Source organism: Muntiacus reevesi, chromosome 22 (assembly GCF_963930625.1).
Source record: "Muntiacus reevesi chromosome 22, mMunRee1.1, whole genome shotgun sequence".
Classification (NCBI taxonomy): domain Eukaryota; kingdom Metazoa; phylum Chordata; class Mammalia; order Artiodactyla; family Cervidae; genus Muntiacus; species Muntiacus reevesi.
In genome coordinates, this window is record NC_089270.1 from 11307210 (window position 1) to 11321271 (window position 14062).

The 14062-nt window shown below is 43.2% G+C and overlaps 1 protein-coding gene across 1 annotated transcript in view; it reads left to right on the plus strand.

The window, feature by feature from the left end:
• Window positions 1-13427, plus strand: part of CLNK (cytokine dependent hematopoietic cell linker) — a 112058-nt gene extending 98631 nt beyond the window's left edge. Inside the window, exons 17-18 of the mRNA XM_065914115.1 lie at window positions 2690-2845; window positions 13281-13427. Of these exons, the coding sequence (XP_065770187.1) occupies window positions 2690-2845; window positions 13281-13427 (303 nt within the window). The remainder of the gene's footprint in view (window positions 1-2689; window positions 2846-13280) is intronic.
• The last annotated feature ends 635 nt before the right edge of the window (window positions 13428-14062 follow it).

Here is a 14062-nt window from a genome sequence, read left to right on the forward strand (position 1 = left end):
TTGTTATAGTAGTGGTAGGAAATTAATATGTCTGATAACAAAGTATCCTGAACGTATTAGGAATTGGCAAAACTATCTCGTTCTCTAGATAAGGAAACCGAGGCTAAGGTTTCAATTACAAGGTGGAGAAAAGTGGCAGAACCTGTATTAAAGATCAGCGCTGTTTTCAAAAGATCACAGAGGCCTCTAGCAGGCACTGTAGTTCTTTATTTTCTAGAAGGGACTAGAAAGGACTCATAGGTGGCTGGGTGGTGCTTGCCTCGAGGACTCTCCCTTCCCTTCCCCCAAGGAATCCCACGCGCGGCTGACCTCTGCTGGGTCTAATGGTGGCATAGCTGTGCCAGCTCCAACCCTGTCTCTTCTTGGCTAATCAGCCATCACACTCCCCGAGTCTCTTCCCCAAGGGAAAACTAGCTCTTAGAAGACCTACCTCCAGGAGCGCCTTGTGCGGATGCTGCTAGACGGGCAGTGTACACGCCGTATGACGCCCTTCCAGCTACATGTGGGCATTTCCAAGGCTCCCTTCCCTCCCCTCCATGTGCCTGTTTCCCAAAAAGCATTGAAAAACAGAATCTCAGCTGAATGACTTCATATTTTCCTACTTGGTTTGCCTCAGTTTTGTCAAAACACGTTTCCCACTTATGTAAGATAATTTATTTCAAATTGCAGGGTTGCCCACATTCACTGTGACAAACTCATTGCAGGGTGTTCAGTGATAAACCCCCAAACCAGCCACATGTCCTGGCCTCCTCCCCTTTCTAATCTTTGGCTATGTTCTGTGCTTGAGTCTTAAGGCTTTAATTATGGCTGAATGTTGTTGGCAAAACAGGTTCCAGAAAATTCCTTAAACTCACATTATGCACTTGGAGATTGGTGTATTTATAGCAAGAATGTGGCCTTGGCTTTTTGGTATTTCTTTGATTAGCTCTGATCAGCTACGTGTCAGGGGATCCACGTAGATAATTAGAACCTAATTCCCTTACCTGTAAAATGGGGATAAAACACCTCCTCAAGCCTTATATAAGGATCAAATGAAATGTGTATAAAGTGCTTGGCATCTTGAGAGAAGTTTTCAGTAAACTTTAGCTGCCAGCATCATGGCATCACTAAAGTTTTATAGTACTATTTATAAATTTATTTATAGTGTTATTACAGAGTATTATAATCATTATTATATATGCATGTATATAATATCTATAAACATATAGCTATGAAATATAGTTGATAGAGGAGATAATTACAAATATAAATTATCATATATAATACCTATCATATAAAGAATGCACAGTACTGTACATACTTAACTGAATCTACTCTACAGATTATTTATAACTACATATCCAAGAATCGATGCAATTACAGTTAAAGATTTTTCAGTATTTTTCCTCATATAACTGACATGATGTAGCCACAGAACTAAGCCTTATATGTGTACCTGTTCAGGAAGATTGCTCCATTTCTTAGCCTTTTATGATCAGACCTTCATCCTGAGCTACTCCCCAGGGTGTGCCTGATTATTTGATATTATATTTATAGCTTGTCTAGTTACAGCCTTCAGACCATTTCACACTGTTGGCCTTCTTTTGGAAACCTCCACTGTCCCCCCTCGGCTTCCATGACACTGATGCTTCCGAGTTTCAGTCCATCTCGGAGACATCAATTTGGAACGTTTTGTTGTCTCCTCTTCTTTGCCCTGCACTTCCTGTCACCTCAGCCCAGGTTCTATTTTCTATTTCTCCTTCATAAGTCTTTCCACTCACTTTGACATCAGTTACTGAAGCCATCTCCCCATGCGGAGGATCGCCGTCAATGCTCAAATCCTCTCTTAACTCAGAGACTGTGGTGGTTCCCACTGTCTCTACAATAATAGCGTGAACATTAACAGAACAGGAAATGCATGAACCTTGGCAGATGGAGGAAAGCACCCCCAGAGAGGGGAGGAAGGGGAAGTCAGAGGGGGTGGCTTGTGCAAACACTAAGAACCCGGAAGCAAGATGGTGCCCCTGGGAAATGGTAGCTTGACCAGCACCATCATCCCAAGGCTGGAGGCTGCAGGAGTGACCGAGATAAGACTGCAGAAGAGTCTAGTACCTTGGTCCGTGAACATCATGTTATAGTTGCAGGCATGGCACTGAGGACAGCGGGGGATGCTGGAAGATTTGGAAGAAGAGGGTGTTGTGATCTGACTGGTGCACTTCTCACAAAATAGCAACAACCCCTAGACACGTTGTTGTTGAGCCGCTCAGTTGTGTCTCTTTGCGACACCATGGACTGCAGCTCTCCAGGCTTTCCTGTCCTTCACTATCTCTTGGAGTTTGCTCAAACTCATGTCCATCAAGTCAATGATGCCATCCAACCCTCTCATCCTCTGTCACCCCCTTCTTTTCCTGCCATCAATCTTTACCAGCATCAGGGTCTTTTCCAGTGAGTTAGCTGTTTGCATCAGGTGGCCAAAGTATTACAGCTTCAGCTTCAGCATCAGTCCTTCCAATAAATATCCAGGGTTGATTTCCTTTAGGATTGTAACCTTCAGTAAACACCTACTGAATTAAATTGAATAAAGAGCTGGCTTGCCAAAAACTAAAGCCATGTGGGGATCTCAGGCACACAGGCTTCACTGCTGTGCCTGTTGGTAGGTGTATTCTGATTATACTACCCGTGAAGATCACTGTTCTTCCTTTTGCTGCAGGATGGCACCTTCTTGGTCCGAGATTGCTCTGCAAAATCCAGGGCGGAGCCCTACGTGCTGGCGGTGTTTTACGGGAACAAAGTCTATAATGTGAAAATCCGCTTCCTGGAGAGGAATCAGCAGTTTGCCCTGGGGACAGGACTCAGAGGAGATGAGGTGGGTGTAAGCCAGTGGCTTCTCTTTTGCAGGCAAAGGACAGCAATAAGGGGCTCTGAAGGAGTTCACAGGGATTCTCTAGTGGCTCAGACTGGAAAGAGTCTGCCTGCAACGTGGGAGACCTAGGTTTGATCCCTAGAGAAGGAAATAGCAACCCTCTCCAGCATTCTTGCCTGGAAAATCCCATGGATGGAGGAGCCTGGTGGGCTGCAGTCCATAGGGTCGCAAAGATTCGGACACAACTGGGTGACTTCACTTTGGGAGATGCTGGCTGAGACACTCCCAAATCTCCATGATTGCAGGATCTCAGGAGAGCTGCCCTGGAGGTACAGAAAGTAATCTAATCCTTCCAGCCCCTTCCACAAGCATCCTCGCCCATGTCTTAGCTCACAGGACCTGCAGCCAATCCTGATGTTTCCATGCACCCTGTCTCCTGCTTGGCTCATTAAAGAAAACTCATTCTGTAACACACATCTCCATCCTGCCTGGCAGGAATCCTTCCCTGAGATCCATGTTAATGCCACACTCTTTCCCCACCGAGCGCTGAACTCACACTGCGGCCATTTCTGGCGACATCCCCAGTATTGGCATTAGGAATCAGTACGTGTGTGTCCCCACATTGATCGTGGGCTCAGTCACTGCATCCAGTGCTACACTGAGTGTGACCAACCTCGGTACACGTCTGCTGAGAGGCGGTTAGGTGCAAGAATGACTCGATTAAAGCATTCATTAATAACTGAATAAATAGAGCAGAGAGAAAAGGGAAAGGAGATTGATTTCTGTTGTGTTTATGCTAGGCCTGGTCTGTCTGAATTATCTTATTTTAACCCTCAACAGTTCTTTGATAGAACAGTGATTCCTATCTTAGATGTAGGAAAACTGAGGCTTAGAAAATTAAGTCGAGGGCTAGACATGCACAGGTGGTGAGGGAGCAAAGAGAAGCTGTTCTTTCAACTCTTCTGGAAGGTAGGAAGGAGGGAGGGGGGAGGGAGAGAGGAAAGGGAAGGCAAGACAGGGTTCAAGTTCTATCACCACGTACTAAGAGTGTAAATTCAGGCCAGTCACTTCACTTCTCTGGGTTTTCAGTTCAGTTCAGTTGTCCAGTCATCTCCAACTCTTTGCGACCCCATGAACTGCAGCACGCCAGGCTTCCCTGTCCATCACCAACTTCTGGAGTCCACCCAAACTCATGTCCATCGAATCAGTGATGCCATCAAACCATCTCATGCTCTGTCGTCCCCTTATCCTCCTGCCTTCAATCTTTCCCAGCATCAGGGTCTTTTCAAATGAGTCAGCTCTTCGCATCAGGTGGCCAAACTATTGGAGTTTCAGCTTCAACATCAGTCTTTCCAATAAACACCCAGGACTCGTCTCCTTTAGGATGGACTGGTTGAATCTCCTTGCAGTCCAAGGGACTCTCAAGAGTCTTCTCCAACACCACACTTCAAAAGCATCAATTCTTCACTGCTCAGCTTTCTTTATAGTCTAACTCTCACATCCATACATGACTACTGGAAAAATCATAGCCTTGACAGGATGGACCTTTGTTGGCAAAGTAATGTCTCTGCTTTTTAATATGCTGTCTAGGTTGGTCATAACTTTCCTTTCAAGGAGTAAGTGTCTTTTGATTTCATGACTGCAATACCATCTGCAGTGATTTTGGAGCCCAAAAATATAAAGTCAGCCACTGTTTCCACTATTTCTCTGGGCTTTAAGTTCTGTAAATGTTCTTTGGAAGTCTTAACTTTTGTAATTCAGTGATTCTCATGTACCCCCTCAGTTTATCTGTCAGTATATGCTATAGACTGAATTGTCGCCCCCTCCCAAATTCCTATGTGAAAATTCTAGCCCCCAGCACCTCCGAATGTGACCGTATTTGCAGACAGGGTCTTTTTGTTTGTTTTTGTTTTATTTATTTTGACTGCATCAGGTCTTAGTTGAGGCCTGTAGGGTCTTTTGTTGCGGCACACGGCCTCTCCAGTTTGGGCACATGAGCTCCAGAGCATGCAGACTCAGTAGTTGTGGTCATCAGGCTTAGTTGCCCCGTGGCATGTGGGATCTTAGTACCCTGACCAGGGATCAAACCCATGTCCCCTGCATTGCAAGGAGGTTTCATAACCACTGGGCCACCAGGGAAGTTCCCTAGAGATGAGGTCTTTAAAGAGGTGACTAAGATAAAGCGAGGTCACTAGAGTGGCCTCTGACCCCATAGGCCTGGTGTCCTTATGAGAAGAGGAGATTAGGACATAGACACACACAGATGTGTGGTCACAGAGAGAAAGGGGACATTTTCAAGCCAAGGAGATAGGCCTTAGAAGGAACCAACCCTGCCAACACTTTGATCTTGGAATTCTGACCTCCAGATCTGTAAGAAAATGAATTTCCATCATTTAAGTCCCCTACCACCCTAGTCGGTGGTACTTCGTTGTGGAGGCCCAAGAACACTGGTACAGTAGGAAACCAGAACTGTCACACAAACACCTATTGTTCTTCAATAGATATCAAGATGATTGTTGCCAAGGCTGCCAAAATGCTTCAGGAAGGCATGAGTGTGGACACTCCAGCTTAAACCCAGTGCCTGACCCAGGGCACTTTTCTGAGAATCACATATGGCTGGAAGGTGGTGGTCAGCACTGGCCAGGCCACCATGGAGTCATTTCACCAAACTCTGCTCCAGCCTGGGAAAGTTTTGGCATGAAGGAGAACATGAGTGAATAAATAAATTAATACATAAATAAATATTCCAAATACTGCCAACTAAGAAAGGGATCAAAAGATCAAATTGCAAACATTCAATAGGTCATGGAGAAAGCAAAGGAGTTCCAGAAAAACATCTACTTCTGCGTCGTTGACTCCATGAAAGCTTTTGACTGTGTGGATCACAATGAACTGAGGAAAATCCATGGGCATACCAGACCACCTTACCTGTCTCCTGAGAAATCTGTATGAAGGTCAAGAAGCAACAGTTAGAACCAGACGTGAAACAACTGACTGGTTCAAAGTAGGGAAAGGAGTATGACAAGGCTTTATATTGTCACACTGCTTGTTTAACTTATATGCAAGTACATCATGTGAAACACCAGGCTGGATGAATCACAAGCTGGAATCAAGATTGCCAAGAGAAATATCAACAACCTCAGATATGCAGATGAAACCACTGTAATGGCAGAAAGTGAAGAGGAACTAAAGAGCCTCTTGATGAGGGTGAGAGAGGAGAGTGAAAAAGCTGGCTTGAAACTCAACATTGAAAAGACCAAGATTGTGGTATCTGGCTGCATCACTTCATGGCCCATAGAAGGGGAAAAAGTGGCAACAGTGACATTTTATTTTCTCAGGCTCCAAAATCACGGCAGATGGTCACTGTAGCCATGACATTAAAAGATGTTTGTTCCTTGGAAGGAAAGTTATGACAAATCTAGACAAAATAATAAATAGAGACATCACTTTGCTGACAGAAGTCTGTACACTCAAAGCTATGGTTTTTCCAGTAGTCATGTACAGATGTGAGAATTGGATCATAAAGGCTGAGTGCCAGAGAATTGATGCTTTTAAACTGTGCTGCTGGAGAAGACTCTTGAGAGTTTCTCAGAATACAAGGAGATCAAACCAGTCAATCCTAAAGGAAATCAACCCTGAATATTCATTGGAAGGACTGAGGCTAAAACTGAAGCTCTAGTACTTTGACCACCTGATTCACTGTAAAAAAAAAAAAAAAAAAAAAAAAAAACACCCTGAAGCTGGGAAAGATTGAAGGCAAATGGAGAAGGGGGTGGCAGAGGATAAGATGGTTAGACAGCATCATTGACTCAGTGAACTTGAAATTTGAGCAAACTCCTGGAGATATAGTGGAAGACAGAGGAAACTGGCATACTGCAGTCAATGGGGTCACAAAGCTGGACATGACTTAGCGACTGAACAACAAAAACAAAGGGTTACAGGAAAATTAAAAAGAGGAGTTGCAGCTATTTCCTTTTGTGATGAGGATTAGTGAGTTAATAAATGTCAAACACTAAGAACACTACCTGGGACATATCAATAAATATTTGTTGTTATTATTTTTTATTATTCTGACTGGGTCATGGTGATAACTAGGACATAGTTCCCCTTAGGTCCAGATAGGGTGTGCATGCTCAGTCATGTGTGACTCTTTCTGACCTTATGGACTGTAGCCCACCAGGCTCCTCTGTCCATGGAATTTTCCAGGCAGGAATACTGGAGTGAGTTTTCATTTCCTACTCCAGAGGTCTTCTCGAGCCAGGGATTGAACCCGCGTCTCTTGCGTCTGCTGCACTGGCAGGCAGACACAAGATTCTATACCACTGCACCACCTGGGAAGCCCCTAGGTCAGGATACCTATGGTTAATGGAATTTCCCAGCTCAATTTCCCTTTATTCTTTGGTGTCTTCTGCCAGCTCATAGAATTGCTCATTTAGGGGAAAAAAAAAAAAAGGCTTATCTGACTCTGACTTTAAGTGCTTGGGATTCCTTTTCCTTAGAGAATACAAGAAATGGAAATCACGTTCCCTAAAATGTATGTGCTGGGCTGTCTTTGAGCTGCTGTTTTCATTTGCTCTCGCCTTTGAAAACACTCTGGAAAGGATGCATTATTGAATCCCTTTTACCAGTGAGGAAACCAAGCTCTAAAGAGTTTACAGCTTTTTCCAAGCTATACCTTGGTCTGCCTGTGAAAGAGGAAACAATGGCCCTACGATAACTTCCTAAGAGTGTAGAAGCAGGTTGCCAGCCAGTCCACGGCCGGCCTCAGCAGGTAAAGAGTTGTCATCCTGACCACCCTAGGATTAGACCATCAGCTTCCAGATGAACTGCTCTAATTATCGCCATCAAGGAGCCTTAAGAATCCAAATGCATTGGTTTTTGAAAAACCCAAATGAAATTTTTGGCCAAGCCAGTATAACTGACTCACTTTTCTGTATACTTGAAACATTGTAAATCAACAATACTTTAATGAAAAATAATTAAATAAAATCAGCATATCATTTTCCCAGATTTTTATGATACTTGTAGTACTTTTAGGCCTAAAATCTTATATTTTGAGATTTTTTTTCCCAATTTATATAAATTTTCATTTGTATAACCTAAAAAAATGCAAATGCTTAAGAGGACTCTTTTTGTGTTATTATGGAAGTTTCTCCTCTCGTGCATCTCCCATGCAAGAGTCTCCTTTTCATGTTTATTTCACACTTACATCATTTATTACGCACAGACACTATACTGTGCAGTTAATGATTATTAATTAACTTGATTGATTTGATCCTCATAGCAACCCTTAAGGTAGGTGCTATCAATATCACCATCTAGCCGACAGTGAAACTGAGGCACAGAAATGTGAAGTCACTGGCCCACAGACATGTGCATGCAACCGTACTAAATCACACAGTCACTGTCCTACTCTTTTCAACCCCATGGACTGTAGCCCTTCAGGCTCCTCCATCCAAGGGATTTTCCAGGCAAGAATATTGGAGTGTGTTGCCACTTCCTTCTCCAGGGGATCTTCCCCACCCAGGGATCAAATCCATATCTCCTGCATTTGGCAGGCAGATTCTTTACCACTGAACCACCTGGGAACCAGGGCCCACAGACACAGCTGGGGTTCAATATAGTCTGCAAAAATATTGCCTTTCTCACATAGCCTCAGACAGCATCATAACAAATGCAAATGATCCCAAATCCATTTGAAAATAACCTAGAACTTCAGTTGAAAATCAGTTAACACCTACCTGGAGCTTAGTGTGAGCCAGACACTGGGTGAAGAATCACAATTTACGGGCGATTCTTCCTGCCTCTCTTCTGACTGAGCTATGCCCTGGTGTAGAGGGGGATGACCTAGATGGCTCTCAGTGCTACCACACTTTTCATCGTTCTGTTTGAGCCCTTTGCCTTTAGGAGGAAGAATCTCCCGTTGCTAAGAAAAGATGAAAGAACTTCCTGCAGCAAGGCTTTGCTCAATGAAAATCAGTTACTAGCTATTTTATCCAGTGCTTGAATAAAGTAGCATCTCAGCTGACTCTGCAGGAGAACCGTAATGAGGCACAGGGTTTTCAAGGATCATTTTGATTTCCTGTGGCTTGTTGGCTGTTTTGCAAACTTTAGAATTTAACTGTGCATACAGTGCAGGAACACCTCTAACACGGGAGCTATTTTGAAAGGAAGATGAGATGATGTAAACAGGATTCTAGACACACAGAGGGAGGCAGGTGGTTAGTAAGTACCACTTCCACCTTAAATGATTCCCTAAAGTCCTTTCACTGGGTCTGTATGCCCTGGGTTTGAATGGAAAGCTCACAAAGGGCCAGAAGAGTTGCAGCAGCCTGGTCTGGTCCCCTGGGAAGGCACGGCGTGTCAACACCTGTCACAAGCACAGAAGGTGAGCGAATCCACACAGGCCTGCAAAGAATGAGCCTAGGAAGGTCCAAGTTGCAGCATATTATAAAGCTGGGTCATTCTGTTAGCCATGTGGCTAGAAATTCATGTCTGAATTTAGATTTAGGGAGCACCCAGAGCTTCCTGTGACTGCTGTAACAAAAGACCACAAAATTGATAGCATAAAACAACAAACATGGATTCTTTGGAAGTTCCAGAGTCTAGAATTCTGCAACCAAGGTATTGGTAGGTTACACTTCTTCGGGAGGCCCTGGGGGAAGATCCTTTCTGCCTCTTCCAGCTTTTGGCGGTTGTCAGCAAACCTTGGCTTCCTTGGCTGGTGGCCACAATCACTCTGATCGCTGCCTCTGATATCATGTTGTCTCCTCGTCTTCTCCAAGTGACTCATCCCCTGTTTCCATCTTATGGGAATACGAGTGATCGCTTTGAGGGATAACCTAGGTTGACCTCCTCTCTCGAGGTCTTCCTCTCAGGACTTCCCTGGTGGTCCAGTGGTTAAATATCCTCCTGCCAATGCAGGGGACATGGGTTCAATCCCTGGTCCGGGAAGATTCTCCATGCCGAGGGGAAACTAAGCTCAAGAGTTGCAACTATTAAAGCCCACGTCCCCAGACCCCATGCTCACAACAAAAGAAGCCACTGCAAAGAGAAGCCAGCACAGGGCACCTAGAGAGCGGCCCCACTCACCACAACTCGAGAAAGGCTGCGTGCAGCAATGCAGACCTAGGAAAGCCAAAACTAATTAATTTTTTTTTTTTAAAGACCTCCCTCTCAAGATCCTTGACATAGTCCCAACTTTTGTCATGCAAAGTAATACTCTTTTGCTTAGAAATATTCACAGATTCCAGGAACTAGCACACAGGATATCCCGTGGAGGCCACTTTTCAGTCCACATCTCTCATTTGTTCAGTGTTGGTCCACACCTTCATCTTATGCTTACGTTATGCTAGATCTGATGCTTCACTCTGGGGACAGACAGCAGAGGAAGGCGGGTCTCTACCATGCAGGGGAATACTCTGTTCATCTGTACTCATCAATGCCTACACCCAAGCAGGGCTAAGATGTGAAACATTTAACACCTGATAGAACAGTGGCCCTGGACCAGCCAGTGAGGTACCGACTTGTTAACATCCCGCAGACCTCTACTCGCTGCCGAGTTTTAGAGCTCACCTCTGTCAACATTTCTGTGGAGTCTGGTAAAAAGAAGCGATCTCAATCAGACCTTTCCTTGTCCTGCAAATGCTTGTGATAAATTGCTGAAAGTTATGATAGACGTTTACCTGATAAAGTTTAAAGACTAAGAAACAGAAGTAATTAATCAATGAGTTGATTTTTCACATCTCAGGTCTGTTTCTCTTCGTTCTCTCTTTAGGTCTCTCTGTCTCTTCCTCTTTCTCTCTTTTCTTCTACTATTCCCATGTGTGGATCCAAACAGAATGGTTAAACTTTCTGGCAGAGAAACATTGCCTATGGTTGGTATTTAGGGCAATTGCAAAAGGTTTAAACAAATTTTAATATCTAATGTTAGGATGGTATTTACTGTCCTCCTGAAAAAGGGAATTTAATATAAAAGTTTTAAGCGCTTAATTATAATCTTTCTAAAAACTATCTTTAGAGTAATATAGCAGCTGTTGGCCTATCTCTGGAAGTCAGTAATAAAATATGACAGAATAACTTATTACGCCTGCCCAGCTTGCTTCCTACTACTTGTTAAAATTACAATTTCATATCAAATACCATCCATGTAGTAGATTATAAATAATAAGTATTGAATTCATTATTTGGGGACTATCCTAGAGAAAATAGATTACAAAGCAGGCATTTTTCCCTCTAAAGATTAATTCCAGAGAAAAAAGAGCCAAAATAGGGGAATAGATTATCTCTATAAATACATGTAAGATATAAGAATGTATTCACACCAAGATATTCTTATAATATGGAACCAAAATACTAGATGTCTATACCAATCCCCAACAAAATTTGAATGTAAGTAATGGATTTGTAATGTTGACAAAAATTCAAGTCTGGAGATTATTTCCACAGCACTTTATCCCTACATGAAATGATCTATTTGGAGAGGGAATTCTTTTCCATCTGCCACCACCTGAATGCAATGCATGAGTCTCCATGAGGACAGAGACCTTGACAATCTCATTCCCTCTTGAATGTCCCTCAGGCCTGCAAACATTCCTATGCGGAGCAGAGGGAGGATGCACAAAACTACAGAGAATCAAAAGCGTGAGTCGCTTAGCCATTCCTTTTTTCAGAAGATCTTCCCAACACAGGGATCGAAACTGGGTCTCCCAAATTGCAGGCAGATCCTTTGCCATCTGAGCCACCACGGAAGCCCAAGAGAATCAAAGCCGTCCCCAACACAGCTCCCTCCTTCACATGGCACCGTCTGGACCCAGCTCTGTTGGAACACTGGGTTCCCAGGCCACAGGCAAAGTTGCATCAGGGAAGAAGCTGATACACATCCAGAAAAACCAGTTTGCATTCCTGGTCCTGCCCCCAACTGTGTGACCTCTGAGCAAGTCGCTCCCCACTCTGAGCTGGCTTCCTTGGCTCTTCAGGGAAGGCCCATTCCTGCCCTGCTCACTTCACAAAAAGTTACAAAAGGCAGGAATTCCTGTCTGTGTTCACACGTGCTCAACACCTGTCTTTGCACACGCATCTCCTCTGCTCTGAGTGTCTTTAAATCCACCTTGTCCACTGAACTCACCCACACTGTATAGCCCATCTCAAGTCTGTATCTTCCACAAAGCACTTCTTGATTCCTCTATATTTGAAACCACCTTCCCTTCCATTAAGTCACCCCATCACTTTATCTGTACATCTCTGGAAAACGTAAAAGTGTAACATTCTGCTGTTACCTGTTTATTGCATAAGAAATCCAGGTAAGAACACTAAATTGGCCAAGAACTACCAGGCCAAGCCCTGTGGTCATCAGTATTCTTCCTGATTAGTCTAGAATGAGTCAGAACAAGAGGGATGTACAGGAGAGAGGCTTCACCGCAGATGTTCCCATCAATTTACAAAGTGAGGTCAAGACTTGATCGTCCACATTTTAATTTGTCACAGTTGGGGGACAGGTAAGGGAGGCCCCAGGGAGTCTCCATGGCTGACTGCAGTGTAATTAACCCATCTGAACTGCTTATCGTAGGAACACATGACGACAGAGTGGAAACTGACCAGTGTGACCTGATTCTGGCAAACAGTACATGGCTGGGAAGCTTCAAGAACTGTGGAGGGCTCACTTCTGGTCACCCTCCTTATCTTAATCTTTCCTTTTATCAGGCAGATCAAGAGCTTCTTTGCCACATCCTTTAAAAAAAAAAAAAAAAAAAAAACTACTTTCTTCAGGGGGAAAATGTGAGAGGGGAGGGATAAACTGGGAGACTGGAGCTGACATATACACACTACTATATATAAAATACATAAGTAATAAAAATGTACTGTAGCACACAGGGAACTCGACTCAATCCTCTGTAATGACCTATATGGGAAAATAATCTAAAAGAATGGATGATGGATATATGTATACATATAACTGATTCACTTTGATGCATGCCTGAAGCTAACACAGCATTGTAAATCAACTATTTGTTGCTATCATTGTTATTATTCAGTCGCTCAGTCATGTCTGACTCTGTGCAACCCCACGGACTAGAGGACGCCAGTCTCCTCTGTCCTCCCGTGTCTCCTGGAGTTTGCTCAGATTCATGTCCATTGAGTTAGAGATAATATCTAGCCATTTCATCCTCTGTTGCCCCCATCTCCTTTTGCTTTCAATCTTTCCCAGCATCAAGATCTTTATCTACTATACTCCAATCAACTATATTCTAAATCAACTATACTCCAATAATTTTTTTTAAATCACTTCCTGATATACCTTTACAATCTAAAAAAAAAAAAAAAAAAAAGTCAAATGAGTTACCCTCTTTCCTAAGTAAAACAAAGCATCTGAGGCTATACTTTAACCTACACACACAAAGGTCCTAAATTTTCACTAACTTTCTCTTCTGTGTTTCAGAAGTTTGACTCGGTGGAAGCCATCATTGAACACTACAAGTATTTTCCTATTATACTCATCGACGGGAAAGATAAAACTGGGACCCACAGGGAGCAGTGTTACCTGACTCAGGCCCTCCCTGTCAACAGACACTTCTCACCTAGGTAGCCTGGTCGTTGTTTCATCTTCAGATCAGTGGATCCAGTGCCTCTATCATTTTTCCCTTTGTTTCAAAAAAGATTATTTTCTGTGGCTTCAAGGAATTACTCCTTTGATTTTGCAGAAAAGAAAAACATTCTACAATGGAAACTGGAAAGTCAACATGGTTTTGAAAGCTCACACCACAGAAGAAATAAGTATAAGATGCAAAAATAAAAAAGCTGGCTTTTAAAAAAATATTTTCCAAAGAAAAGAACTACAAACAAGCTCATTATGCTCATGTTACAGATGAGCAGCCACAGAGAGAAGAAGCTATCGCTTCAGGGTTTGCCACTGGCACTTGATAAGTTTGGGTGAGAGTCCCCAAATCTATGATCCTTCTAGTACCTGGTGCTGTCCTCTTGATTTCAAAACTGTTTGGACTTGTGAATTCATAATATTTTTCTGACTCCTTATGCTAAAGATGTAAGTGAATGTTAGCTCTCCTTTGTCTGTAATTCTAGAAATTTAATTATAGGGAAGGATGTGATATGGAAAAACAGATCACTTGTGAACACCACTTGAAGGACAGAAATCAGAAATATTTTTAGTAAGGTGTGAAATGGCTTCCCACATAGAATGACAGGTAAAGAATCCTCCTGCAG